This window comes from Phyllobates terribilis, unplaced genomic scaffold (genome assembly GCF_046119375.1).
Source record: "Phyllobates terribilis strain yellow unplaced genomic scaffold, ASM4611937v1 Scaffold_4__5_contigs__length_816908805, whole genome shotgun sequence".
Taxonomy (NCBI): Eukaryota; Metazoa; Chordata; class Amphibia; order Anura; family Dendrobatidae; genus Phyllobates; species Phyllobates terribilis.
This window is the reverse complement of record NW_027362764.1, coordinates 212,718,701-212,746,060: the sequence shown is the minus strand read 5'-3', so window position 1 is coordinate 212,746,060 and position 27,360 is coordinate 212,718,701. Positions and strand designations below refer to the sequence as shown.

The following is a 27,360-nucleotide window of genomic DNA, read 5'->3' as shown; positions in this document are numbered from 1 at the left end:
CGCACACCCGCACAGACACCCACACACACCAATCATGACCGGTCTGGGAGGTGAGGCTGACCTGTGCGACCGTGGGAAAGTTCATGTGAGTTCATGCAATGCAGTGAAGCATGAACTCACATGAACCCTCCGAGGGCACCGCGGCTGCTTCAAATGAACAGCTGATCGGCATCACCTGATACCTCAGCTGTTCATTTGAAATAACCGGCGGGAAAGCGCAGCACAGAACGGGAAAGCCGGCGGTGAAGTCTTTTCACTGCCGGCTTCCCCGCCCGGGTTCTTCGCTCCCCGCTCCTTGGTGCTGCGCTCCCCGCCCGGTCCTAACTTACGATCGGGATGGGAGGTGGCGAGGGGAGCGGAGGATCGGGGTGGGAGGCTGCGCGGAAGTAGTATGGGGCCGTGTGATTGTTTAAAAGCCGGCGGCTTTTTACCGCCCGCCGGCTTTTAAACAATCAGGAGAATTCTCCCACGCTGGGATGGCATTCTCATGACAGGCTGGATCGCAGCTGAGCGCTGCCATCCAGCTTGTCATCCTTCAGAGACACTGCAGAGCGCAGGCATTATGGGAACTTCCGATTCCGGTATTCGATATTGTAAAAGTATCGGAATTAAGTATCGGAATTCCGATACTGCGAATATCGGCCGATACCCGATATTTCAGTATCGGAATGCTCAACACTAATTATAATATCTCTAACATTAGAGTTTACAATGGTTTTCTTCATATTTGCATATGTATCTCTGAAGATGAGGCTTAGTCACAGCTTCACTATGTTAAGAAATTGAAAGAATTTGTAATTCTGTAACAGCTGCTGTGCCTGATCCTGCCAAATGTTGAATTGTAGGAAAATCAAAGCTACAGAACAAAATGCTGCAAAATAGAAGCAAATATTGCAATGGTGAAAAAGGTACACTATGGCTGCAGCAAATGACAAGCACTTTGTAATGTATACATGGCACTGAGGAACTTACTGTACAAATACTGTTAAAGAGGACCTGTCACAATTCCTGATATGTCTCATTAACTCCTTCATGACCGTCCACTGTTTTGATAGCAGGTGGTTTGTTACTTTTGGCATTGTAGTAGAGGATAATGAATGATTTGAGCAATGAATGATTAGCTAACGATTCCTGGGATAACAGTGAGGTGTTACTAAAGAAAATAGGTGGATAGGGGATAATTTTTAAATTTGAGAACACCCTTTTAAAGGCAGGAAAATGTAGCAATGCGTGGCGACCATTCAGTTACTCTTATATTACAGGGATGGATTGAGTCACTATCACAGAGTTACTCACCATTTTGGCTCAAAGAACAAAGTCGTGAAAAGGTGACCCCACTTCATGGTATTTCTACGCCCTATTAGGGTAGAGACAACCCTTTTAACTGCACAATAAATGCCTAAAATGTGGCCACAGCAGTTGTCAGATGTAAGTCAGATCAAGAATTAGGGTGCTTTCACATCGCATTCAGGCACCTGTCCGGTGGCCTCGTCGAGGCTTATGTTCGCAAAACGGGATTTGGACGTGTGCATCGTCGGGGCCATATACTATAAGGGTGCATCATTTTTGGGAATATATGACTACCGGAGACAGACACTCAAACGCAGTCTTCTACGTCTGAGTGTTCGCCTCCAGCAGGCGCACACGCCCAAAAATGGTGCCCGACAGAGCGCACGTTCATTCTGTGGGCACCATTATACTTCACCTAATCACTATTAAAATCTGGCTGACATATCAAGATAATGTGAAGAATTACATAAATGAGGATCTCTACTAACCAGTTTCTTTCAATGTCTTACTTTATCAGGTTCAGGATCGACTAGACAGATACTGTTGTGGATTTAACCCTGAGCCAACAGAGTCCTGTGTGGAGGAGCTGCTGCATGACAAATGTCGCAACCAGAATGAACTTGTTTTAGTACATATCCTGGTAGGTGTTCACATTATGTAAGACTATGGCTGCTTTGATGATCTCCAGCAATACACTGCCTTTGTTACAGCATGTGGGCTGTTACAGCCACGTCTGACCTATCTCCTAAGACCTCTGCCGCTAGCTAGTACTATGTTTGCACTGCCAATGGCATTGGGAGATGTAAGCGTAGTCCTGTTACATTAGTCTGGCTGGGACTTGTGATACTGCCAAAATAGGGCGTACTGCAGGGTGTTGGTTATCTGTTGATATCAGCTCCCTGCTGTGAGCCTTGAGCAGAGTCACTTCCTATTTAAACCTCTAGCAGCTACATATAACTGCCAGTTATAAGTTCACTTACCCTGGTTCACTCCTGCTACTTTGCTCCTGCTCAGAATTCCTGTCTTTGACTTGTGTTTTGATTACCTCTTGATTTTGTGCCTGACCTTGTCCTCTTGATTCCGATTCAGCATTCTGACTATTCTCTGCCAGCCTGCTTCACTGGCTAGCCCCCACTCCATGAACACAACCCGGTTTTGCCCTGCATAAGTTCAGATTCCTGTATAGGGGTTTCAGGGTGAAAGTCATGGTTTCCTTGAGACCTTCTAGAATGAGCGGCTTGTGCAAAGCCTGTCTATGAAAGCCCTTTTAAGAGCTGCTAGCATTCCAATGACAGTGCTTCATTACAGGTGCTGTGTTAAGTACCCTCTTCTGGCATCTCCCATCCATATGGTTTATTATAATAAAATGTAAAAAAAAAAAAAAAAATACTATCTCTTATATATAGCCAAATATCAGTACTATACATTGGCCAAATAATCCTTCTTTACAGTGGTCAAACAATAAAAGCTATATACTGCCATCACCACCATACACAACTGCTCTTCTAGTGTTCATATAACACCAACAAACCAACATTCCATGACAAATTAAGGCTCCATGCACAAACTAGTCCACTAACATTGCTCTACAGTATCTAACAAGTACTGCTATACAAAAATATCTTAAAGAGTTTTTGACAACATTTCAGAGCCTGATTCTCGGATTTCCGTTGGATAGATGATAACTTGATTTTAACCCTTTAAGCTTCTTGGTGATCACAAGCCTCAGGTGCCAGGTCATTTGAGATGCTCCTTTAAGCACAAGCAGTTGCCCACCCCTATGTTTGGTGTGCCAGAGACTTTGTCATGCAGAATTCTGAAATATATATAAATAAATAATATTGCTTTGGCTTTTTTTTAGGTGCGTCATAGTGACCCTTCTCATTTAGTTTACATTGACAATGCTGGGAGGCCCAATCACCCTGATGACAATCTGAACTTTAGGCTTTTACAAGGGATTGATGGGTAAGATAGCAGTTTTTTTTTTGTTGTATGCATTTTGTCCTTTTATTTCTTTTGAAATACATTTTTTTCAGCCCTGTATTTTAAAAGCCATTCCTGTCAACAAGGTGTAGCATAGCTAAGAAGGAGAGGGTAAATCCCAGCTCTGCAGGGTCTTGATTAGATACACCTGTAGGGTTTTGCTAAGAAGCAGGAAGTAGCTTCATGGAGTGGCAGTCTCATGAAGGAGTGTCAGTGTTCTGGCTCAAGCAGAGTTGAGGGTGCTACTGGTGAGTGGCCAGCCAAAATGTGAGCTGTAGATGAGAGAGAGAGACATGCTGGGGTTTCTCTCTAAATGGAAACTGCACTAAGCAGTCTGTTCAGTGTAAACCGTGCCCAGAGTTGAACATTTCTGTTTGGCACTGGAAGCATAAATGGGATACTGAGACTGGTGGAATCAGGCCTCTATGTATGAAGTCTGCTCTGGGAGAAATGACTAATCTGTTCAGGTGAGCCTGTGTAGAACGAGCTAAAAAGCTTGTAACAGAACTTCAACATGACGTTTCAAGGATGGAGCGAGACTGCCATCTACTGGCCAGAGACAGTCAAGCGGAACCAAAATACACAAAGGAAGTTGCAGGCAGGGCAGATTCAGAGGCTGGACCCGATCAGGTGACTTCCAGGAAGGAGTTCAGAGAGATAAGAGGCCAGCGCGCCAAACCTGAGAGGTCTTTGGCGCCAAGCAGCAGAGAGGAGCAGACGTGCTCCCTGCGTCCTGAGAAACCCCGCGTGACAGGCCAAATCCAGAGGCCTGAGAGGTGCTCCAGCCGGGCACCGGTAAAAGAGCTCCGGATCCCTCACAGTTGTGACTCGAGTGCTGTGCCTGCTGAGGATACTAGGAACCTGATCGCTGTGCTGAGTGAGTTCGCGGAACCCGACGTCGGCCGCCGACAGACGAGGCCTGGACCCCCCTATCCAAGGCTCGAGAGACTGCCCCCAACAGCCAAGCAGAGAGGAGCTGCATATGTGAGCAGGGCCGTCACTTCCACTGCTCACCCACGGTACCGGGGACAATTGGGTTTAAGTACTCAGGTTGGGAGGGGGACGGTTGGGGCTAAAGTAGCACAACGTGATTTAATTGAATTCATCCGGAAAGAGACTCACGGCCTAGCGGGAATAACCGGTGACCCCCGCTAGGGCCAAATTCACGGTTAAAGAACTTGTGTGGTGCTTCTCATGCTTGAGGGCATCACCTTACTTTAAGAGACTGTGCCTTATTTTAAGAGACTGCGCCTTACTTTAAGAGACTGCGCCTTATTTTAAGAGACTGCGCCTTATTTTGAGAAATTTAGTATTTTTCTGATATTTCAAACCACTGTTCATTACCCTTGTTGCTAATCCCTTGTTTCAGTATACCTGTTGTATAAAACTGTTTACAAACATTTCTGACTGTTCTCGCCTTGTGTCTCTGTGCGTTGCATTCCGGCACCTGCATTACATTTGGCGTAGTCGGCAGGATGCAACATTCAGACGCAGAGATGGCGGATCAGTCTATGGCTGGGTCCGGCCGGAGCCATATACCCCAGGGGGCTATGCTCAGCCATCTTCCCAAGTTTACAGGGGATGGCATGTCACTTTGGGACTGGGCAGAAAGACTGAGAAGTATGCTACGTATGTATCCCCTTGACCCTCTAGCCCAGGCGGAGTTGGCCCTCCTAACCCTTGATGGAGAGGCCCGACAGACTGTGATGTACCGTCCACCTGGGGACCGTGACACCGTGGATAAAGTGATAAAAATTCTAGAGGACATGCACGGTGACACTACAGATTTGGGACACTTGCGCTTACGGTTGTTTCAGCGGGTCCAAGGGGAAAATGAGACAGTAAATCAGTATGTTAATGCATTACAGGAAGTGACAGCCCATATCACTAAGAAAACTCGAGATGGGAACCGAGGACTGGGATCATTGGATGAGGTGTTGCGTGACCAACTGATTGCTGGCTTGAAAGACCCTTCCCTGAGGCAGATCCTGAAGGAGCGGCTGCGATTGAGCCCTGATATGGGCTTCCTGGAGGTAGGGGCTGAAGCTAGAGTCCTGGAGAGAGAAGTTCCTGTTCTCAAAGCCACAGTTAGAAGTCATGAGGCAATTGCTCCTGGATTCACCAACCAAGAGCCTGATTGGGTATGGGAAATACGTCAGGAAATTCGAGACATTCGGGGTGAGCTGAATTCTATTAGGAAGACTCCTACTGCCCCCTTGCCGACGGACCGTACTGCTCAACGCGGACGGAGACCAGAACGAGAAAGACGTTCCTATCCGGCCCCAGCACGACATGTACCCGACCTATCGGCAGAACGAGGACCGGAGTGCTGGACCTGCGGAGGTAGGGGGCATATCTCCAAAGACTGTCCCAACCGAGAAAGGAGGAGGAGGGGACAGCCGTTAAACTAAAATGCCCCACGGTTGTGGAGCATACCGTGGGGTCTCGAGCTTCAGAGAGTAGAAGAGGGAGCTCTGAAGACATTGTCTCCGAGAGGCCCATTATCTGGGCTGAATTCAATGGGCAGCGGATCCGTTGTTTGATGGACACCGGGTCTCAAGTGACCACTATGCCTGAGACGTACTTCCAAAGTCACTTTCCTGAAGTCGCTCGTTCCTGCCGGGAACCCACTGTCAAACTGGTGGCGGCTAATCAACTACCTATCCCAGTAGCGGGAGTAGTATGGATGTTTGTGCGGGCATGTGGAAAGGACCTCAGTCGAAAAGGGATTGTACTGACCACCGGGCCCGGAGGCGATGGGCTTATTGTAACCCTGGGCATGAATGTGCTGAAAGAAGTCGGACAGTTCCTGGCTGAGGGCTGTAGCAAAAACAACTGGACCCGCGCCACTCGAGACCCAGCTAACAAGAGAGTGTTCCAGCACCTCGTGCGGGTCAGTCAGATTCAAAAGTTGCCCACTACCTCCCAGTACCTTGGTAAGGTATCGATACCGCCCGAAGCCACAATAACACTGCCGGTGGGACAGACTGTACTCACTTTGCCGGTGCTGGCACATGTGTCCTTAGAGGGCGTGGACATTCAAGTTGAACCAATGGAGGGAGAAGTAGCGCCCTCTGGACTCCTGATTGCTCGAACTCTGGCTACCGTGCGGCACGGTCGAGTACCCGTGCGCTGCATCAATTTAAGTGGCACCAGTTTACAGTTGTTGCCCCGACAAGAGGTGGCGCGAGTGTGCGTAATGCCGGAGGCCCTTACTAGAGCTGACGCTATAGGGCTGGCACCTGTGGAAGGAAAACCATGGACCCTAGAGGTGTCCCTCAATAGCCAGGAACATGGAAGAGAACCGTTGGCTGGACGCCACCTCCTGGAAGAAATGGAAGCTAACCTGACTGAGTTTTCTGCTGGACAAGTGAGGCAGATCGAACAACTTCTACAGCGATATCAGGGAGTGTTTGCACAGCATGAAGATGATTTCGGGTGCACTCGGGACATTCAGCACGAAATACCCACCGGAAATACTGCTCCCATCCGAGAGAGATATCGGCAGATCCCGCCTCAAATGTACCAGGAGGTGAAAGAGCTATTGGCCCACATGTTGCGGAACGGTGTGATCCGTGAAAGCCAGAGCCCCTGGGCGGCTCCGATCGTGCTGGTCCAAAAGAAGGACGGTACCCTGAGATTCTGCGTAGACTATCGGAAGCTGAATGCCTGTACAGTACGGGACTCCTATCCACTCCCCCGAATCGAAGAGTCTCTATCTGCACTAGGGAGCGCCAAATTCTTCTCCTCCCTCGACCTGGCCAGTGGCTATTGGCAGGTCCCAGTAGCTGAGAAGGATCGTCCGAAGACAGCTTTTGTTCTCCCTATGGGCCTGTTTGAGTTCAATCGAATGCCGTTCGGACTAACAAATGCGCCAGGAACCTTCCAACGGCTGATGGAGAGATGCTTGGGGGACCTCAACTTTGAAGCCACTTTAATATATCTGGACGATATAATTATCTATTCCGCAACGTTTGAGGATCATCTCCGCCGATTGGAACAAGTGTTAGAACGGCTACAAAGGCACGGCCTGAAAATTAAGCCTCGTAAGTGTCGTCTCTTCAAACGAGAAATTGAATATCTGGGGCACACTGTGTCCAGTGCAGGGGTGCACCCCACTGCAGAGAAAGTAGCTGCCATGCAGAAGTGGCCCACGCCCGCCAATCTAAGGGAACTAAGGGCATTCCTGGGGCTCGCTGGATACTACCGCAGATTCATTAAAGACTTCGCTAAGATTGCGAACCCGCTCAATGAATTGCTGAGAGGAACAGCCGGGGGAGCCAAGCGGCAGCCCATTCAGTGGGGCCCACGGCAAGAAGAGGCATTCCGAGCATTGAAAATGGCGCTAACAGATGCCCCGATTCTGGCCTACGCTGACTTTTCGCAGCCGTTCATGTTGTACACTGATGGAAGCTTGCATGGGCTGGGAGCAGTGCTGGCTCAAGTACAAGGAGGGAAAGAGCGAGTGATCGCGTATGCCAGCAGGTCACTCCGAGATACGGAGAAGAATCCGGACAACTACAGTTCGTTTAAGCTGGAGCTACTGGCACTGGTGTGGGCCATGACCGAGAAGTTTGCTGAGTACCTGTCAGGGTCAGAAGTGCAAGTGCGGACAGATAACAACCCTTTGGCCCACTTGGAGAACACCAAACTGGGCGCGTTAGAACAGCGGTGGGTCGCAAGGATGTCCAAATTCCAGTATAAAATCGCCTATCGGTCCAAGGCCCTGAACACACATGCAGATGCCCTGTCCCAGGTCACTCAGGCGGGGCCGAAGAAGGACAGAGATGAGGAGCTCGAAGGCGACGAGATCCCGGATTTCAGCCAGTTCGCCGCTGCTGTGGTCGACGCCCAAGAGACCAGAGGGGAGCCGAGGCCCACTCAGATTCTGGGACGTTCAAGAGACGAATGGATACATCTGCAGCAATCCGACCCGGAGCTAGCAAAGTTGAGAGAATGGGTCGCCCTTAATCAGAGACCCGACCAGGAAACCAGAGCCGCTTCACTTCCAACTACCCTACAAATCCTAGGCCAGTGGGAGAGGCTCCTCCTGAAGGATGGCTTGCTATGCCGAAGAATCCAGCTGCCTCGAGAGTTTGATGTTACCTGGCAAGTGGTAGTTCCAGGAGCACTAGTAACACAGCTAGCCCAAGAAGCTCATAGAAGAGGTGCTCACTTCGGAGTAGAAAAGACCCGGTGGTTGCAACGGCTGGTGTATTGGCCTCAACTGCGACAAGAAGTCGAGGGGGTCTGCCGAACATGTCGCCAGTGTGAGTTGAACAAGCCCCCGGAGCAAAGAGCTCCCATTCAGACCATCCGAACTTCTGCCCCCTTGGAAGTCTTGATGATTGACTACTTGATGGTAGGAACTTCATACAACGGTTATGGACACTGTTTAGTCATGACTGATCATTTCACCAAGTTTGCAGTAGTGACGCCCACTAAAGATCAGACGGCGGGGGGCGTGGCCTAGCTCTTGATGTGAGAGGTCGGGTGGCAGTGCCTCTCCACCACCATTAGCTTCAATTATCCTGCACAGAGCCCGAATCAGCCAAATCCCTTATCAGGAACTGCTGTCTGAGGGTCCCGGGAGTCAGAGGCGAGCTTCTGCCAGACTCAGAGAGACCAACATGGGCCGCAAAAGGCAGAAGGATGCCGGGGCCTGCAGCAGTGCCTCAGCCCAAGATGGCACCGAGACAGAGGAAGAGGCGGGAAGGAGGAACACAGCCTATGCACGGAGGCTGGAGGCTTCAGCACGGCTGCACAGGTATGCGAGGGGCATGGAGGCAGATGAAGAAGGAAGTGAAGGCAGTGAGAAGCATGGAGATGAGGAGGAAGACGGTGAGGAGATGCCTGTGCTACATAATGTACAGCAGGAGGAGGGGGATGGTGACACTGTGCTGGCAGCTGAAAGTTCAGATGAGGCAGAGCCGACTCTGCGAGATGTATTCCAGGCTGTCTTATACTGCAAGACTGCTTTAACTGCTCTGACAAAGCAGGTGAATGGTCTGAAAGCCGACATGGGAGGCATTGAGGCTTCTATGCAGAAAGTTACAGCCAGATTGACTGAGGTGGAGGGCAGAGTTGGCGTAACAGAAGATCATTTAACCTCAGTGCAAAAGACGCAACAACAGCACACTCAGAGGATCACGGTAGTGGCTAATAAAAACGATGACCTGGAAAACCGGTCAAGCAGGAACAATTTGCGTATTGTGGGCATCCCTGAAAGAGCTGAGGGTGCTGACCCCACGACCTTTGTTGAAACCTGGCTGCTGGGAAAGTTTGGGTCTAATATCCTGTCGAGGGTGTTTGCTGTGGAGCGTGCCCATCGTGTGCCCATGAGACCCCCAGTGCCTGGAGAGGGCCCTCGTACGATGTTAGCCAGAATCCTGAACTGCAGAGACCGGGACACTATTTTACGTAAGGCCAGAAAATTGACAGATCTCACCCTGGAGGGCAAACGCATTGAAATATACCCGGATTACTCGGCTGAGGTGCAAAAGCTGCGGCTACGGTATGGTGAAGTGAAGAAACAGCTCCGCTCTTTGAATGTGAATTACTCTACAATTTATCCTGCTAAATTAAGAGTGGAAGCCTTTGGAAAGGTCAATTTTTTCCCATCACCGGTAGAGGCCGCTTCGTGGTTGGAGCGGAACCGGAGCAAATTGAGAGAAGCTGAGAACTCGGCACGGTGAATACACGACCCTGCTATCCTGACTACTGGACAGGGTTGTGGTTCTACATTGCTCTGCGAAACCGCAGAGGAGGGGGAGAAACCCCCGCTGGGATCTACGTTTTATAGTTTTATAGTTAATTTGTTTGATTAATGGTTCGGGACTATGCATACTATTGATTATGTGGTGGAGAGACTGCCAATGCTGGAGGAGGACACGACGCATGTTGATATGCGGTATACTACGATGTTGCTCAGGTTCTTTGAGCTCCCACTCTCACGTTGGGAAGAGAGTGACAAGAGAAGGGTGGGGGGAGGGGGAGGGAGGGGGGGAGGTGGATGGGTTGGATTTGCGGGAAAATGGGGTTGCTTATGCTGTTTGACCTGGTATGCTGGGGAACAAAATGGAAAGATGTTACTTGATGATGGTGGATTGTTTTTTCTAATGCACAATGAGTAACCGTACGGTTCGGATTTTAAGTTGGAATGTACGTGGTATATCTGACAGGATTAAGAGGGCAGCAGTTCTGAATCACATCAGATCTTGTGATCCTATGATTGCGTGCTTACAGGAGACCCATCTCACTAGAGATACTAGGCACTGGCTATCGAGAGGGTGGATGTTAAAGACATATCATTCTACTTATTCCTCGTACTCCAGGGGGGTGTCAGTCCTAATACACAAAAACGCTCATTATGAAGAGCTGGCAGTGCAAGTAGACAGTGAAGGGCAGTATGTATGGATTGCGTGCAGATTGTATGGACACAAAATGATTTTAGTGGCTTTATATATCCCTCCACCTTATTCTAAAAAGGAACTTCAAGCAGTAATGGACTTGACGGCCAGATGGGGGGAGGCTCCGATGTTGATTATGGGAGATGTTAACAACACCATGAATGATCACTGGGATAAAGTACGTCCGGCAGGTATGGAAGCTGGACGGGACGGAATGACTGCATTTGGCACCTACGTGGGGGAGCTGGGGCTGGTGGATCTGTGGAGAGTACGAAATGAGGGTAAGAGGACCTTCTCGTGTCACTCGGCTACACACGGAACACTGTCAAGGATAGACCTGGCTTTTGGGGATACTGCTATGGATGGGATGGTGGGGGAGGTGGAATACCTACAGAGGACTCTATCGGATCATAGTCCTATGGTTGTCACGCTTCTAGTGGGATCTGCTCAGGGTCAGAGGGGAGGTTGGCGTCTTCACCCGACGTGGCTTAAAGTGGTGGATATGGGTGGCATAACCAAAGAACTAGAGCACTTCTTCCAAGTTAATGAAGGGAGTGCTGAGGCTACAGTGGTGTGGGAGGCTATGAAGGCATTTACGAGGGGACTCTTTATAAGTGAGATCTCACGGTGTAAGACCAAAACTAAATTGGCAGATCAACAAATAAAGGATGACTTGACAAGGGCAGAGGCAGACATGATTTTGGCGCCAACGAGTGTAGCTCACAATAGACTAAAATTGGCACAGGAGGCAGTTAATAAACTGCACATGATGCAAGCCGAGAGGAAAAGGGCATTTCAGCAAGCCCAATTCTTTGAGGAAGGAGAGAGAGTGGGTCGCTTGTTGGCGGTGATATCTGCGGCACAGAGGGAGTCTTCCAGGGTGTACAGGTTGAGAGACCAAGCGGGGACGACTCTGACAGACACAAAGGACATATTGGAGGTCTTTAAGGAATATTACATGGCACTGTACAATTCAAGAGTACGGGACACAGAGGGGGCCGTAGAGGAATTCTTGGAGGGCATCTCACTGTCTAAATTGTCTGAGGAAGATAGGTTAAGGTTGGATGAACCTGTGAGTGTGGAGGAGGTGGAATGTGCAATTCTGTCTATGCCCAATAACAAATCACCGGGTGCTGATGGTCTACCTGGGGAGGTGTACAAGGAGCTGGTGGAACTGCTAGCCCCAAAATTGAAATCTGTGTTTGATGAGGCTTTGGAGAAGGGGGCGTTACCGAGATCAATGGAGGAAGCGGTGATAGTGGTTCTGCCAAAGGAGGGGAAAGACCCCATGGATGCGGAGTCGTATGGGCCCATATCGTTGTTGACAACGGATGTCAAAATACTCGCTAAGATCCTGGCCACCCGGCTCACCGGGGTTGCGCATACTGTTATTCACGAGGACCAGTCGGGCTTTATGCCCAACCGCTCCACGGCTGTTAACTTGAGAAGATTATTTCTTAATATGCAGCTGCCTGCTGATAATGGTGGCGGGAGAATAGTGATGTCGTTGGATGCTAGGAAAGCATTCGATAGCGTGGAATGGGAATATTTATGGAAAATCATGGAAATAATGGGATTTGGCCCCGCATTCATGGCCTGGGTGAAGTTATTGTACTCATCCCCAAGGGCGGTAGTTAAGGTGAATGGTGAACGGTCCGGGATGTTTGACTTACATAGGGGCACAAGGCAGGGGTGCCCGCTGTCCCCGCTATTGTTTGCGGTGGCTGTGGAGCCCCTGGCGGCCAAAATAAGAGCTGAGAGAGGAGTGGTCGGATTTAAATTTGGGAGGCTGGAAGAAAAAATATCACTGTATGCCGATGACATCCTGTTATTTCTGGAAAATGCAGGAGAGACATTGGGGTGCACGATGGATGTAATTAAACAATTTGGGAGCATTTCGGGACTGGAGATAAACTGGCACAAGTCTTATGTCATGGCTGTAGATAGACCAATAAAAGTGGAGGAGATAGATGAGAGGGGGAAGCAGCTCCAGCTGGTTTCACAATTTAAATACCTTGGGATATGGGTGGCGCTTCCATTGACACGATTCACGGATCTGAATTTAGTTCCTCTGCTAGAGAAATTTAAAAAGAAAATAGGCGCATGGTGCCAATTGGCTTTGACGGTGACGGGTAGAACTAACCTGATTAAGATGGTCCTTATGCCACAACTAATGTACGTTTTGCACAACTCACCGATATGGCTACCAAAAAAACGGTTTCAGGGTATTGATTCTATCTTCAGATCCTTGATATGGGGCAAGAGGCAGGCAAGGATTAAATTGGGAACGCTGCAAAATGGGAAGGAGGAGGGAGGATTGGCCGCTCCCAATCCCTTGGTCTATTTCTTGGCAGTACAAGGCCAGCATGTCAGGGGATGGAGAGAGCCCGATTGTGGAGGGGCAGCTTGCCGGGTGCTGGTACATGTGTCGGGGAGACGCCCACTGGTCCAGGCGTTAGAGGATGGTACCTTTAAGAAATTGGGAGCAATATATCCTACCTTAGGCTTGACTCAGAAGGTATGGGACACTATTAAAAAGATCAGGGGGGTGGACGGGCTGACTAAGTACTCACCGGTGTTGGGCAATGAACATCTGCCGGAACTTAATAAGCTGTGTCAAATGGGCAATTGGAAGGCGCAAGGAGTGAGATATGTGTGCCAGCTGCAGAGTGGAACGGACCTGAAGACCTTTGAGAAATTGAGAGAAGAATTTGATTTGCCTTTGGTATGGGGATTTCAATACTATAGGCTTCGACATGCTTGGAGGGCACAGTGTGGATTGGGAGACATGACGGTTCAGGGTGACATTGTACTAGACTTTGTGTGTATGAAGGGAGGGACGAGGGGAGTCATATCGAGCTTATATCATGACCTACTGCACTCCTATCTGGGGGGGAATCACCTCATTGCAAAGAGTAAATGGGAAAGGGAGGTGGGTACCCTCACAACAGAACAATGGGAGGCGATTCTAGAATATGCCCCGAAGATCTCTTTAAGCGAGCAGGCACGGATTTCCCAATTATACATAATACATAGGACATACAAAACACCGCTGCGCCTGTACAAGGCGGGCTTGAGGGGAGATTCCAATTGCCCTAGATGTGGCACGGACCAGGCCGGACTGCTACACATGCTATGGTCATGCCCACGGTTGGTGGCTTATTGGTTGTTCGTTGTCAGCAAAATTGAGAGGGCTTATACATGTACAATTGACAGAAACCCGGTGCTGTGTGTTTTGGGGGAGGTGGATGGAATACCTGTCTCAGAACATTACAAAGTGGCGATAGCGCGATTGCTATATGTGGCACGCAAACTAATAGCACGAAAATGGACAGATTCGGAACCCCCCACTAGGAGGGAATTTATTGCTCAGACACGTACGGTGATGCATTTAGAGGAAAGCATTTATAGGCGGAGGCATGGAGAGAGAACTTTTGGGAAAATATGGTCCGCATGGATGGCGGTAATATGATTGTCAATGTTCCCAGTTATGCCCGGCATAAGGAGTATTGGCGGGAGGGGGGAGGGGGGAGAGGGTTTTGACTGTATTATTACACGTTATGTGAATTGTTATATGTATATTGATAACTGTTTGCTGTTAAAATTTTTGAAACCTAAATAAAAATAATTGGTTTAAAAAAAAAAAAAAAGATCAGACGGCAGAAGCCGCAGCCAAGGCCATCTGTCAAGATTTCATCCGGATTTATGGGTGCCCGAAGTGAATACATTCTGACCAGGGGGCCTGCTTCCAAGGACGAGTGATGGATGAGCTATACCGCATCTATGGGATCGACCGTTCCCGGACAACGCCCTACCACCCGCAAGGGAACGGGGCTTGCGAGCGCTTTAACCGAACCCTGTTGCAAATGTTGCGAACACTGGAAGCGGACAAAAAGATGAAGTGGCCCGAATTCGTGTCCAAGCTGGTGTGGGTGTATAATAATCGAGTTCATGCAACCACCGGCTACACCCCCTACATGTTGCTGTTTGGAAGAAGTGGCCGAGAAATCACCGAACTGGAGCTAGACTCAGAAGACCCCGGTCCGGGCAGTAGCCCAAGTACCTGGATTCGAGAACACCAGCGTCGACTCCATACTGTGAGAAGACTGGTTGCTCAGAAGTTTCAGGAAGTAGAGCATGCAGTTCGGCCCCCGACCACAGGTGGATCGCTTCAGCCAGGAGACCGAGTGCTGGTGAGGGCTAAATGATTTGGGAGTAAGCTGGACCATCGTTGGGAGGCAATACCATATCGGGTGGTGAAGAAGGTTCACCCAGACAACCCCGTCTACGAGGTTAGGCCCGAAGGGGATGACACCGCGACATCCAGGGTGTTGCACCGTAATATGTTGCGACCTTGCTCCTCTGAAGCAGAAGTCTGTAACAGGGCTGGGCCCTCAGACGTGTTGGCTGAAGTGCCACATACAGGAACCTTGGGGGATGAAGAAGGGTGGGCCACAATGCAGTTGGGCCCGTCAGAACCGTTGGTGCCACTCCCGAGTGGAAGTCAGAATGAGTCAGGAAATGATTTGCAATCCCCAGTAGTTGATTCCTCGGATCTCCCGGAGTCTCCTCCGCAAGAAGAGCCCCGCAGAACTGAGCGGGCTAATGCCGGAATTCCTCCTAACCGGTATGCTCAGGAAGAGTTTATCTGGTCTCGAATCCAACAGAAAACGCAGGAGTGTGCCCAACTCCTGTCTGAGCTTGCACTGCCTGGAAGGAGACATCAATTCTGCGAGGAGTCCACTCGCCCGAGGACTGGCGAGCAAAAAGGAGGGAGGAATGTAGAACGAGCTAAAAAGCTTGTAACAGAACTTCAACATGACGTTTCAAGGATGGAGCGAGACTGCCATCTACTGGCCAGAGACAGTCAAGCGGAACCAAAATACACAAAGGAAGTTGCAGGCAGGGCAGATTCAGAGGCTGGACCCGATCAGGTGACTTCCAGGAAGGAGTTCAGAGAGATAAGAGGCCAGCGCGCCAAACCTGAGAGGTCTTTGGCGCCAAGCAGCAGAGAGGAGCAGACGTGCTCCCTGCGTCCTGAGAAACCCCGCGTGACAGGCCAAATCCAGAGGCCTGAGAGGTGCTCCAGCCGGGCACCGGTAAAAGAGCTCCGGATCCCTCACAGTTGTGACTCGAGTGCTGTGCCTGCTGAGGATACTAGGAACCTGATCGCTGTGCTGAGTGAGTTCGCGGAACCCGACGTCGGCCGCCGACAGACGAGGCCTGGACCCCCCTATCCAAGGCTCGAGAGACTGCCCCCAACAGCCAAGCAGAGAGGAGCTGCATACGTGAGCAGGGCCGTCACTTCCACTGCTCACCCACGGTACCGGGGACAATTGGGTTTAAGTACTCAGGTTGGGAGGGGGACGGTTGGGGCTAAAGTAGCACAACGTGATTTAATTGAATTCATCCGGAAAGAGACTCACGGCCTAGCGGGAATAACCGGTGACCCCCGCTAGGGCCAAATTCACGGTTAAAGAACTTGTGTGGTGCTTCTCATGCTTGAGGGCATCACCTTACTTTAAGAGACTGTGCCTTATTTTAAGAGACTGCGCCTTACTTTAAGAGACTGCGCCTTATTTTAAGAGACTGCGCCTTATTTTAAGAGACTGCGCCTTATTTTGAGAAATTTAGTATTTTTCTGATATTTCAAACCACTGTTCATTACCCTTGTTGCTAATCCCTTGTTTCAGTATACCTGTTGTATAAAACTGTTTACAAACATTTCTGACTGTTCTCGCCTTGTGTCTCTGTGCGTTGCATTCCGGCACCTGCATTACACCTGCACTGACATATGTGATCTTGATTAAATGCACAGGCCGAGTGCAGAGAACCGCAAAGATTTATTTTTATTTATTTATTTATTTTACTCACTTATATAGCACCATTAATTCCACAGTACTTTACAGACATTATGGGCACTGTCCACGTCAGGGCTCACAATCTACATTACTATCAGTATGTCTTTGGAATGTGGGAGGAAACCAGAGAACCCAGAGGAAATCCACGCAAACATGGAGAGAACATACAAACTCCATGCAGATGTTGTCCTTGGTTGGATTTGATCCCAGGACCCCAGCACTGGAAGGCTGCAGTGCTAACCACTGAACCACCGAGCTCTCCTTAAGTATCAATAGTTGATATGGACAATAGCTGTTTTGTTTGACTGAGCTGGGGCTAGCTCAGGCATTTATGAGTAGCCAGGGTCTGTTCTGTTTAGTTAGAGCCTGGACAAGGATAGGGATTTATGTTTATTTTGGTGCTGGGCAACCTGTGGAAAGCAATAAAAACTGCACGTGTTTGGACCAAAGCTGCATTGGCTGTGTGAACGCTACCTAAGGCCTAATGCTTAACACCTACCAAAGAGAGTGAAATAGCAAGATGAGAGCTTGTTTACTTCAGGATGAATTGTATTTTTAAATTGTCATTATTTTACAGCACATAATGTTTAATACATTGTTTAAAGGTTTGTAATGTTACACCGCCCAACCCACCTGTGTTGCCCCTCCCCCAACACAGACTCATGCAGGAGGTCAGTCCAGGAGATCAGACTGTATCATTACATCTCCCATACTGAGAAATCTGCTCTAAGCTATTGTGGGGGCGTGTTCTTCTTTCCCTTGAGTGTTGCTGCCTGCTTATGATTGGTTGGCATCATATAGGGAGAAGAAGTACACTCCCAGGGGAAACTCTGATAACACCCACTTAAATTTACAAAAAAGTGTAACTCCTTAGGTGCCAAATACATTGTTTGCTAATATCTCCTCCAACCGAGAGGTGGAATTAAACAGAAAAAAAAACAATAAAAAAAAACTACATCCACTATTACATCCTGTTTCAAGCTCCATATGAAACATTTGGTGAAAGATCTTCAACTTTTGTAAATTTTTTGTATTTGGGGTTAGAAAACAAAAGGAATTGTCATAATTTTGAGTTTTCCTTTTACAGTGTTCACCAGTGCAGCATAAATGACAGAATAATTGGTTTATGATCATTATGATTACGGCAATACCAATTTTTTTCTCATTTTGCACAGTAAAAGCACATATATTTATTTTATTGATTTTAAACACAAATAACCTTTTTATTCTTATATCTGCAAGGGGCTTGTTTCTGATTTTGTTCTTTTTATTTATTTATTTTTACTCACTTGTATAGCGCCATTAATTCCACAGCGCTCTACAGACATTATCGGCACTGTCCCCATTGGGGCTCACAATCTAGATTCCCTATCAGTATGTCTTTGGAGTGTGGGAGGAAACCAGAGAACCCGGAGGAAACCCACGCAAACACGGGGAGAACATACAGACTCCTTGCAGATGTTGTCCTTGATGGGATTTGAACCCAGGACCCCAGTGCTGCAATGCTAACCACTGAGTAACCGTGCTGCCGCTTTTTATGATTTTTTTTTTATTATGTTACTTTCTATTTTTTTTGGTAGGCGTTATGAATGAAAACAGCATTTTTGGCATTTTTTATGGTCCAGTTATGGATGAGGCAATATCAATACATTTTTCTTTTCTTTTTTTTCATTGTAAGGGAAAAACCTTAATAGTACGCTACAGGGTGTGAAGAGTGCAAAACAGGATACAAGATACAAATCCATTCGCATTATCTTCAACAGGACAGAAAAAGGAACCTGCATCATGTTTGTGGTCAGTTCCACAAATATGCATTCTTTACATGCCGTAATCCATGGGGTGCTGTAGTATTAATCTTCTTATTACCATTCAGTAGTAAGCAGCACCATATGGCAGCACATAGCTATGGCTCATCTCCACCGCTGAGCCACGTCCATGGAGCCTTTAGGGCATTGCATGGAGACTGTGCAGCTCTGTAATATGGCGCCATGCTGGTCACGTGCTCTGTCGGACACTGTGTTCACTCTAATGTATTTCATTACAATTTCTTTGCCACAACCACTAAAATGTTATTATTATACCCTTTTAGGTTCCCTGAATCGGCAGTGCAAGTGCTAAGGTCGGGATGTTTACAGACCATGCTATTAAGGTCATTGGAAATGGACCATATTTTCTGGAGCAGCCATGGAGGCTTCCAGGGAATAAAGAAATTAGTTGAAACCATTGATCAGAGAGGACACATACTATTGAAGTACATAGAAAAACACTCCATACCACTTACCTCTCATCTATAACTATCTGCTCAACACCAAGAACTGGAAAATGTGAAAACGTCATAAGAACCAACATCAAAAAGAAATCAAAGCTGCCAGAAATATGAGAAGAGAAGAAATAAACTATAAATTCTGTGCAACAAAGCCAAGCGACACTGTCCGACTATGTGATAGATATCATATTCACTGCTGTGTCTATGAAAAGAGGCCCATGTCATTGTAAATTGACAAAATGAACCAAAATGCATACGATAAGTTCCCACCATGAGTATTTGGTGCATTGTTTGATGCTGCAGTATTTCTGCACCAAGTAGATAAATTAGGTTACTTGTGTTTTTTCATTGCCTTTGAGGGCGTTCCTTTACAAGAGCTTTTGTGTCATGTTTTTTTCAGCTGCACTTTTTGTTTCTTTTTGGTATGTCATGTTTTAAATAAACTACTTTGTTTTGGAGAATTCGTCTTTACTAAGTTACCGCGCTTTGATAAAACTTTGTTGATAGACTCATGGGAGGGTAACATTCGTTTTTATTGCGTATCTGCTGCGGAAATGCACTAAAAATGCATATATGTTTTTGTCTGCAGATTTTACTTATCTCATTCAAGTCTATAGAGAAAATCCGCAAATAAAACAGATATTTACTGAAAGAGAACTTGGCATGCTGCGGATTTAAAAAACGTATCGCAGGTCTATTTCTGCAGCGATAAAAATAGCACTGGTGGCATCATATATGCACTGCTCAAAAAAATAAAGGGAACACTCAAATAATTCATCCTAGATCTGAATGAATGAAATATTATCATTGAATACTTTGTTCTGTACAAAGTTGAATGTGCTGACAACAAAATCACACAAAATCATCAATGGCAATTAAATGTATTAACCAATGGAGGCCTGAATTTGGAGTCACCCCAAAATGAAAGTGGAAAAACACACTACAAGCTGAACCAACTTTGATGTAATGTCCTTAAAACAAGTCAAAATGAGGCTCAGTATTGTGTGTGGCCTCCACGTGCCTGTATGACCTCCCTACAACGCCTGGGCATGCTCCTGATGAGGTTGCAGATGGTCTCCTGTGGGATCTCCTCCCAGACCTGGACTAAAGCATCCGCCAACTCCTGGACAGTCTGTGGTGCAACGTGACGTTGGTGGATGGAGCGAGACATGATGTCCCAGATGTGCTCAATCGGATTCAGGTCTGGGGAACGGGCAGGCCAGTCCATAGCTTCAATGCCTTCATCTTGCAGGAACTGCTGACACACTCCAGCCACATGAGGTCTGGCATTGTCCTGCATTAGGAGGAACCCAGGGCCAACCGCACCAGCATATGGTCTCAAAAGGGATCAGAGGATCTCATCTCGGTACCTAATGGCAGTCAGGCTACCTCTGGCGAGCACATGGAGGGCTGTGTGGCCCTCCGAAGAAATGCCACCCCACACCATTACTGACCCACTGCCAAACTGGTAATGCTGAAGGATGTTGCAGGCAGCAGATCGCTTTCCACGGCGTCTCCAGACTCTGTCACGTCTGTCACATGTGCTCAGTGTGAACCTGCTTTCATCTGTGAAGAGCACAGGGCACCAGTGGCGACTTTGCCAATCCTTGTGTTCTGTGGCAAATGCCAAGCGTCCTGCACGGTGTTGGGCTGTGAGCCCAACCAGGGCCCTTATACCACCCTCATGGAGTCGGTTTCTAACCGTTTGTGCAGACACAAGCACATTTGTGGCCTGCTGGAGGTCATTTTGCAGGGCTCTGGCAGTGCTCCTCCTGTTCCTCCTTGCATAAAGGCGGAGGTAGCGGTCCTGCTGCTGGGTTGTTGCCCTCCTGCGGCCCTCTCCACATCTCCTGGTGTACTGGCCTGTCTCCTGGTAGTGCCTCCATCCTCTGGACACTACGCTGACAGACACAGAAAACTTTCTTGCCACAGCTCACATTGATGTGCCATGCTGGATGAGCTGAACTACCTGAGCAACTTCTGTGGGTTGTAGAGTCCGTCTCATGCTACCACGAGTGTGAAAGCACAACCAACATTCATAAGTGACTAAAACATCAGCCAGAAAGCATTGGTACTGAGATGTGGTCTGTGGTCCCCAACTGCAGAACCACTCCTTTATTGAGTGTGTCTTGATAATTGCCAATAATTTCCATCTATTGTCTATTTCATTTGCACAACAGCATGTGAAATTGATTGTCAATCAGTGTTGCTTCCTAAGTGGACAGTTTGATTTCACAGAAGTTTGATTTACTTGGCGTTATATTTAGTGTTGAGCGAGCACTAAAATTCTCGGGTGCTCGAAGCTCGGGCCGAGCTCACCGTGATACTCAGGTACTCGACCCGAGCAATGAGCCCAATGTTAGTCTATGGGAGACCCGAGCATTTTTTTGGCGGCACTGCCGGCAGTCTGTAGAAAGCCTAAAAAGTGCCCAAAACGATAGTGACAGTGCTCAAATGACATGGGGACAGCATGGGGATCGCCCCAGGAAGCTTTTTTGACCCCCAGGTCACTGCTGTCAACAACGTGGTCAGAGGTATTAAGCCACTTTTACAGGCTCACAATAGAACGTTCAAAAACGAAATAAACTGCTTTCCTGTGAAATATGTTAAGGAACATCCTTTCCAGGGTAAAGACTTGTGTATAAGGTAAAATAAATAACCAAAAGCAAAAATACTCCTCCACACCTTGGGCTATGTTCACAAGTAGCATTTTTTATGCATTTTTGCACTTTTGTATTGCTTTCAACCGTGACAAATGCATTCACCGGGAAATGTCATTTTAACATTTTACAACCTTATCTGGCCATCTGCTGTGTGGCACATGTCCCGGTGTGCCTTATACACAAGCGTGCATACCAAAACATTACCTGTGCCCTCCCCAGTGCATTTAGTGGGAAGGACAGCCTAGCCACAAACACGTGGACAAGTGAATGTGGCCAGGGATGGTCCATCTCACTGGGTTAATATTGTGGAAGCCGGGACACAGTTGGACACTGGGATGCAACACGTCCTCCAGACATAGAGGATTGCGGGTCCTGGGTCAAACAGGCTTCAACACAAAGTTCAGAAGGTAGACAGCAGCAGTGGTCGGCGTCCTACACAAAGAGTAAATTATTCATGATCATGAGGCCATCCATCTCCTTAGCTTTCTGTTCCTTGGAATGCAAGCGCATGTATGTAGTAGCGGCTAGGCCTGAGGTGGTCAGCGTTTTGGCGCATATCCTACCTCCTCCGAGGATTGCTGGATGTGTTCCTGCTACTATCCCAGTTCTATGACTCCCGTTAAAACAAAGCTTTAGGTGATGAATGATGGATGAGGTGGTGGCAAAGGAGAAAGAGCAGGAGGAACAGGGACCATTCACATCAATATCAGGCTAGTCAACCACACATGTCTTGTAGGATATGTTTCTGTACCAAAAGGAGCGGTTCGGCTACACATTTATAGGGCATACAGTGAGTGTAATGCCTACCAAAATTTTCGAGGCACTCCAATGCCCCTTGGAAGTGACATGGAGGTCAGAGGGCCTTAACTAAACCGTTTTTTCCATTTATAGCAAATGGGTCTCCTGTACACTGTTGGCCTAAGCAGTGAATGGAAGGCTTTCCAAAAATTATGAGAAACTGCAATGCCCCTTGAAACAGACGTGGATTACAGCGTACTAAAAACCTTCTACCCATTATTGGGGAGTGGGTCTCCCTTAGTGTTCGCCTATGCATTGAAAAGCAAAAGCTGACTAAAATTAGGAGGAAATGCAATGCCCGTTGGAAGAGTCGTGGAGGTTAGAGGTAATTAAAAACAACATTTCAATGCCCCTTGGAAAGAGTGGTGGAGTTCAGAGTGGTTTAACGAGACGGTTTTAATGCCCCTTGGAAGAGACGTGGAGGTCACAGTAGCTTAACAAGACGGTTTAAATGCCCCTTGGAAGAGACGTGGAGTTCAGAGTGGTTTAACAAGACGGTTTTAATGCCCCTTGGAAGAGCGGTGGAGTTCAGAGTGGTTTAACAAGACGGTTTTAATGCCCCTTGGAAGAGACGTGGAGGTCACAGTAGCTTAACAAGACTGTTTTAATGCCCCTTGGAAGAGACGTGGAGTTCAGAGTGGTTTAACATGACAGTTTTAATGCCCCTTGGAAGAGATGTGGAGGTCACAGTAGCTTAACAAGACGGTTTTAATGCCCCTTGGAAGAGACGTGGAGTTCAGAGTGGTATAACAAGATGGTTTTAATTCCACTTGGAAGAGACGTGGAGGTCCCAGTGGAATAAAAAGACAATATCAATGCCCCTTGGAAGAGTGGTGGAGGTCGCAGTGAAATAAAAAGACAATATCAATGCCCCTTGGAAGAGACGTGGAGGTCACAGTAGCTTAACAAGACGGTTTTAATGCCCCTTGGAAGAGATGTGGAGTTCAGAGTGGTTTAACAAGACTGTTTTAATGCCCCTTGGAAGAGACGTGAAGGTCACAGTAGCTTAACAAGATGGTTTTAATGCCCCTTGGAAGAGACGTGGCGTTCAGAGTGGTTTAACAAGACGGTTTTAATGCTCATTTGAAGAGACGTGGAGTTCAGAGTGGTTTAACAAGACGGTTTTAATGCCCCTTGAAAGAGACGTGGAGGTCACAGTAGCTTAACAAGCTTAACTCAAGCAGTCGTGAAATGTGCGAATTTAGGACTGTGGCCTGTGGGGCGTTGGCTGCGAATTTGCGCTTTCGTTCAAAGGTCTGGGATATGGACAATTGAACGCTGCAGTGGGACGTGGACGTGGACGTTGATGCTGTTTCTTGAGAAACTGCCATAACAAGTGAAGACTGAGAGGAGGGGGCATCTTTGCACGCAGTATGGACAGGGGATTGCCTTGCACGCACAACAGGGGGTTCTCTTACACGCACAACAGCGGAAGAAGCTGTGGTGACACCAGCTGACACTGGTAATGGACCCTGGGGTTCGCCCCACAAAGTCGGGTGCTTTGCTGACATGTGCCTGATCATGCTGGTGGTTGTCAGGCTGGTAGCTTTGTCACCCCTGCTGATGCTGGCCTGGCAGGTGGTACAAATGGCCTTTTTGGGGTTATCAGCAGAGTCTTTAAAAAAATTCCAGACTCTGGAAGACATACCGGTTGTACTGGCAACGTCCCTCGTGTTGGTGTTACGGGGAATGGTTGACTGCCTTCTGTCTGCGGCCACCACACTGCTTCTTCCTGCCTGTTGGGGTACTCTGCCTCCCTCCCCCTGTGTGCTGCTGGCCTCGCTCTGCGTGTCCTCCTGCCACGTTGGGTCAGTTACTAGATCATCCACCACCTCCTCCTCTTCCACTTCCGCACCACGGTCCTCCTCCTCACTTCGTGGAAATTGTGTCTCATCATCATCCACCTCTTGTGACAAATTGCCAGCGCCGCCTTCCTGTGGCCGTGGCTGTTCAAATATTTAGCCATCGCTACATGGTATCTCCTCTTCCACCATTTCAAGCGGAGTAGGCGAGGGGCCCAAATATGGAAATGGACCAGTGAACAGCTCTTCAGTGTCCAACTGTGGGATCAGTTGCTGTCTGACGACACTCGGCATGGTGGGAGGAAGGAGCATCAGGGTGAGGAGGAGTATGCAGTCGAGACTCATGGCTACTAACACTTGACTGTGTGGAAGACAGACCGGAGGTGGTGGTGCCAAGGTGACTGGAAGTATTATCTGCTATCCAATTAATAACCTGTCCACACTGATCAGTTCGCAATAGTGGTGCTGTTGTGTGCTTCCCTAGTAATTCGGTCAAGAACTGGGAGCGAGAAGATGTGGCTGTTGGTTGTGGCACATTTTCACCTTGGCCACGGCCCCGTCCTCTGCACACACCATCACCAGAACTTCCTGTTCCACGTCCCTTGCCCCGCGCCTTGCCCATTGTAAATGAAGTAAAATAGCTTACACTCGCACTACCAATGGCAAAAGGGTAATAAAAAGGACATTTGAACCGTGGAAGAGGAAAACCACAGTTCTAGTTCTCTGGCCTACACCAGAATCTTTTAAACATATATTTGTGTCTGAACAGTCAGCGAGACACTCAAAACGTTTTTTTTATGGAAAAAAGGCAAAGAAGTGGTCAATACAGAGATTTGAACCATAGAACTGCAAAACCACAGTTCTAGTTATCTGGCCTACACCAGACTCTTTTAAACAGATATATTTGTGTCTGAACAGTCAGCGAGACACTCAAAATGTTTTTTTTTTATGCAAAAAGGTGGATTACACCCATATTTGAACCGTGGAAGAGGAAAACCACAGTTCTAGTTATCTGGCCTACACCAGAATCTTTTAAACAGATATATTTGTGTCTGAACAGTCAGCGATACACTCAAAATGTTTTTTTTATGTAAAAAAGGCAAAAAAGTGGATAATACAGAGAATTGAACCGTGGAACTGCAAAACCACAGTTCTAGTTATCTGGCCTACACCAGACTCTTTTAAACAGATATATTTGTGTCTGAACAGTCAGCGAGACACTCAAAATGTTTTTTTTATGGAAAAAAGACAAAAAAGTGCATAATACAGAGATTTGATCCGTGGAACTGCAAAACCACAGTTCTAGTTATCTGGCCTACACCAGACTCTTTTAAACAGATATATTTGTGTCGGGTGGTGGGGAATACCAAAAGGTTAATAAGACGGGTATTTGTACAGTCTGACTGAGGGGGAAAAAATGAGGATTTAGATGAAAAAAAAGGGATTTTTCCTGACCCCTGAGATCTGGGGCTAAGTCTAGCAATTTGAAAAGCAGCACACAGGACTGTAATGCAGTGTTTGTTAGTATAACCACTGCGTCTCCTATACAGCCTGCCTGCCTGATATCTGGGATGGATATTAGTCCTGAGAAGGACTGTTTGATTTTGCAAACAATGTGTAATGTGTAATGCAAATTATGTGTAATTTTGATGTGTGAGTCTGATATGTGACATTCTTCAAACATCAGAATCAGAATCACAATGACTTTTAGTCACCCTGAGTATTTTCATGGTTGATCTCATAAGACAAGAAAAGCTAACTGTCACTATCACTTGACCTGATGGCTGAATGGTAAAGCATCAGCCTCCAAAACTTCAGTGTCTGGGTTTAAATCCCAATAGAAGTAGAAATATATTTAATTATGCCTAGTTAGCACACAAATTACAAGGATGTTTTACTTTTAATATCTAAATTGCAAAAAGAACTTCATTACTCCATACATGAATATATAAGAAATATTGTATCTAGATTGATGTCACTTTGAAAAATGAAGGTTTTTTGCGCATAATTTGGCCAATTTATGTGTGCCCATCAACCATGACAAGGTCACCTTCGTATGATGGGTAACTACGCTACGCTACCACTTGATATGCCACTCTTGGGCTGTAAGCCTGTATGGACAATATGTCTCTGCTTGGGCTTTAATCCTACAATGTATGGGCTGGTAGAGCTAGATAAAACCACTTGTGAATGAATAGAAGGAATTAGTGGGAGGGACGCATGGTCAGAAAAAAGGCTGTCAAACTTCTAATAGTGTGAACACGTACCTGCTGCAATGTCCCAGGAGCGGGATCCCAAAAATGATTAATAGAAAAAAAAGAGTGTTTTTTTTACTTTTAATATCTGACATTCTGATTGTCATCCTTAAGTGTTAAGAGTTTCAGACACGTATCATCTTATTTGCATGGTAAATCACATAGCCAAAGTAAATTAGGAGGCACTAATTTACTACATATCTATTTCCAAGTGACTGTACATTTCCATAATTTCTTAAAGGTGTTTAATGATAAAAATTTCTTTATTGTAAACTTTTCTTTCCATACACCCAAGAACTGGCTGCAAACTCCCAATTTAGTTTGGCTATGTAATTTACCATGCAAATAGACAGCGTGTCTGAAACTCTTAGCACATCAGGATGACAATGAGAATGTCAGATATTAAAATTAAAACACCCCTTTAGTCAGGGTCGGACTGGGGTGTTGTAGCGCCGGCGTCCCTGCCCTCTGCTAGGCAGGGACGCTGTTCCCCTCACCCCTCTGCTCCGAGCCCGGCGTCCTCCTCCCGCTCTGCTGGCAGCGCGCGCTCCTTCCCGGCCACTGTGCTTAGGGCGCGCGCGCTCCCTCCCTCTTAAGGGGGCCGCGCGCGCCGTCCTAAGGAGTACCCGGCCAATGGCCGGAGGACTTCACCATATATAAGGCACCTCCTCCAAAATGGAGGTGCCCGAGCAATGTTGTTGCACTGTTCACTACTCTGCTTCAGCCCTCAGGTCCCGTTGCCAGTTACCTGCCAGTTACCTGCCAGAAACCTGCCAGTTTGCTGTCTGTTTCCTGCCTGACATTTCTCCTACCTGCTTGCTAGCCTGAGATCCGACGGTCTGCCTTCCTACTCCTGTCAGTCTGTCTATGGACCAGCTTGCCCGCTCACCTGGGAGCGCACATCTGCTACCTGCCTGCTAGCCAACCTGGAGGCTCCGCCGTCACGTGCTGTGACCACCTGCCATTCCAGAGACTCCTGCCCGCTCACCTGGGCGCGCACATCTGCTACCTGCCTGCCAGCCTACCTGGAGGC

The 27,360-nt window shown here is 47.6% G+C and overlaps 1 protein-coding gene across 2 annotated transcripts in view; it reads left to right on the top strand.

Moving 5' to 3' along the window:
* GASK1A (golgi associated kinase 1A) overlaps window positions 1-19,219 on the top strand; it is an 82,418-nt gene extending 63,199 nt beyond the window's left edge. Inside the window, exons 3-5 of one of the 2 annotated variants that reach the window (XM_073678051.1) lie at window positions 1,808-1,930; window positions 3,152-3,255; window positions 18,633-19,219. In XM_073678051.1, the coding sequence (XP_073534152.1) occupies window positions 1,808-1,930; window positions 3,152-3,255; window positions 18,633-18,837 (432 nt within the window). In that variant the 3' untranslated portion in view covers window positions 18,838-19,219. The remainder of the gene's footprint in view (window positions 1-1,807; window positions 1,931-3,151; window positions 3,256-18,632) is intronic. The other variant, XM_073678052.1, reaches the window with a different exon arrangement.
* The last annotated feature ends 8,141 nt before the right edge of the window (window positions 19,220-27,360 follow it).